This window comes from Nematolebias whitei, chromosome 7 (genome assembly GCF_014905685.2).
Source record: "Nematolebias whitei isolate Nwh7 chromosome 7, NemWhi1, whole genome shotgun sequence".
Classification (NCBI taxonomy): domain Eukaryota; kingdom Metazoa; phylum Chordata; class Actinopteri; order Cyprinodontiformes; family Rivulidae; genus Nematolebias; species Nematolebias whitei.
In genome coordinates this window covers 32,316,892-32,319,581 of record NC_056504.1, presented here as the reverse complement: position 1 = coordinate 32,319,581, position 2,690 = coordinate 32,316,892, and the positions used below count along the sequence as shown (strand labels likewise).

The window sequence follows — 2,690 nt, the reverse complement described above, 5'->3', positions numbered from 1 at the left end:
TATATATATATATATATATATGTGTGTGTATATATATATATATATATAATGTGTATATATATATATATAATGTGTATATATATATATATATATCTGTATCCTGGTCCACACAATTGTAAAAGAATTTAAAAGTTAAATGAAGACGATCTTTTAAAGCAACACTTTGCAGTATTATGTCCTTATATAAAGTTTACACAGAAATTGGATTATAACTAAGTAAAATTTTATGTTGAGAAGTAGGATTTTGAAATGTTTGGATATGAACCTGGTACATCTTTAAACGTTTTGAGCTTATGCATTAATTAAACTGAAAACCAACAAGAATAATGTCACCTTGAGATGAGAGTGGTGGTACATCCAGCGCATGGCAGCAGAAGTCAGGGAGGGTTTCTCTGGTCCGTACACCATCTCTAACGCCTTGAGAACCACTTCTATGGCCTGGAAGTGACTCTGCTTCCAGTATCTTCCACAGAAACACATTAATCAGTTAATGTATGTGCTAACATGCAATCACCCAAGAAGTGGTTCAACAACGAGCTGCTGGTCTACCTGTCCCTGTACGCTGACGACCAGCTGTTGCCAAAGAACCGTCCTTCAGGCTGAGAGACGTCTTTGTCCTCGTACTGGTACTTCCCCGTCAGAAGACCACCTGGAGGAACACGAGTTATGTCAGAGCCAAGAATCACGCATCATTGCTGTCACTCAAAATACATAATAGAACTCAGAAAAACTTGAGTTTTGATTTAGCTTGTGCAAAATACAATTAAAACCTTTGAAATGCCATTGATTTTCACTTTATGAACTAAAAACTTAATTTGAAACTACTTTTAGAACACAGTACCTGCAAGAGGATTGTATGCATAAAACTTCATTCCATAGTGTCTCAAACACGGCAGCAGTTCTGTTTCTACCTGCCTCGTCGTGGCGTTGTACATTCCCTGAAAAAAGACGTACAAACTGAAACCAGTGCAAACCATGGATGAAGGTTGAAATATTCTGGAAAAATTAGATTCAAACTATTTTGGAGGTAAACGTTCCAATACTTGTCTTTTTACTGCATCAGGTTATGTTTTTCTTTCAGCTGCTCTCTTCTGCAGGGGTCACCATAACATTCAGAAATTGCTTCTAAGTACTTATGGTGATTTCTTTAAATATATATGTAATAACACAATTTTTGAAGCAGGTGGGGGAAGTAAAAAAAAAAAAAAAAGGCAAATAGTTTTGTTCCAGATCTGTTTTTCAGAATCAAACTAGATTTAATAGGTCATGTTTTTGTTTTCTGCTCAAAACATTCAGCAAAATCAAAACGATACAGATTTCTGTTTTAATGTCAGGAATCGTCTTAAATGTGCTAGAAGAACTTCAGTCCATTGTAATGTAGAGTCGTCCCTCGCTGTATCGCGGTTCACCTCTTGTGGCTTCACTTTCGTGGGTTTTTTTAAACCCGTTTTTTTTTTTTTTTTATATTGTGTATATTGTACATGCTGTGCAGTACATTCATCTCATCGTCATCTTCATCGCCAGTTTAAGAGCATATGAAGTGTATAAGTGGGAAAGGTTTGTAGGAGTGTGGGAAAGGTTTATAAAGATTTAAATATATATAAATAAAATAAATATGACACCGCTACTTCACTGATTTTCACCTATAGCAAGGGTCACGTTCCAGAGACCCCCGCAGTAGGTGAGGGATCATTATTATCAAAAGCTGCTTCTAAAACTTCGACTTGGTAGTTTTGAAGCAAATAGTTTAAAAAAATGCTATTAATATCTGACTTTGTCCATTTTATCTCGTTTATTTTTAATCACCTTTAACATTACAATACATTAATTTGATTGTTATGTAATACCTGATAAACAGTGGGAACAATCCAGTTGTTATGTCTGCAGATGCACACAATTTCAGCCACTTCCCACGATGCATAGTTTGACAAGCCCAGCTTCTTGAATTTTCCCTGAGGGTGATAATTCTCACATTAAATTACACTTGAATGTAAACTTGTAATGAACAAAAACAGTATACAAACTAAAAACAACTTATTATATAACACATTATACAGTTTTGACTCTAGTCTGTTAACGCTGATGATCCGACCTCCTGGTGAAGTTGGTTGCAGGCCTTCAGGGTCTCCTGAATGGGGTTTTGATGATCTGGGGCATGAAGGTAGAAAAGGTCCACACAGTCTGTCTGCAGCCTCTGCAGGGAGGTTTCCAGCTGAGAGCGCACACTCTCTGGCTTCAACGTCTTCCCATCCCAGGGGTTGGCCTTTGTAGCTATGCTCACTGAGGGAGAGAGGAAAAAAAGGTCAAAAGATCATATTATACCCTAGTTGTGATATAACTGAATGCTGAGTCATCAGCATTCTCCCCCATATTGTCCTGGGGGTGACGGAGGATATAAGACAGAGTGAGATGGAGGATACACGCTGAAAAAAGTACAGTTGAAAGAAGTTCAGTTTCAACTTCTTTGGCAAATTTCAGCTCTCAGCATTCATACTGCATATTCTGCAGAAAAAAAAAACACTTATTTTGTTAAAGCCATTTAACATCTTATAGTTATAAAATCAAACTGCATGCCAACACTACAGTTCTGTCATTTGCAACCTTGCTATTTATTTCCTGTTACACAATTTTAGACATTGTATAAAAACCTTTGACCATTGTTCAACTTCAACTGTTTCTATATTATATAT

The 2,690-nt window shown here is 36.5% G+C and overlaps 1 protein-coding gene across 1 annotated transcript in view; it reads right to left on the bottom strand.

The window, feature by feature from the left end:
* Window positions 1-2,690, bottom strand: part of akr7a3 (aldo-keto reductase family 7, member A3 (aflatoxin aldehyde reductase)) — a 13,922-nt gene that overhangs the window by 10,530 nt on the left and 702 nt on the right. The window contains exons 2-6 of the mRNA XM_037678771.1: window positions 2,093-2,280; window positions 1,848-1,952; window positions 842-938; window positions 550-649; window positions 334-463 (exon numbers count right to left, since the gene is read on the bottom strand). Of these exons, the coding sequence (XP_037534699.1) occupies window positions 334-463; window positions 550-649; window positions 842-938; window positions 1,848-1,952; window positions 2,093-2,280 (620 nt within the window). The remainder of the gene's footprint in view (window positions 1-333; window positions 464-549; window positions 650-841; window positions 939-1,847; window positions 1,953-2,092; window positions 2,281-2,690) is intronic.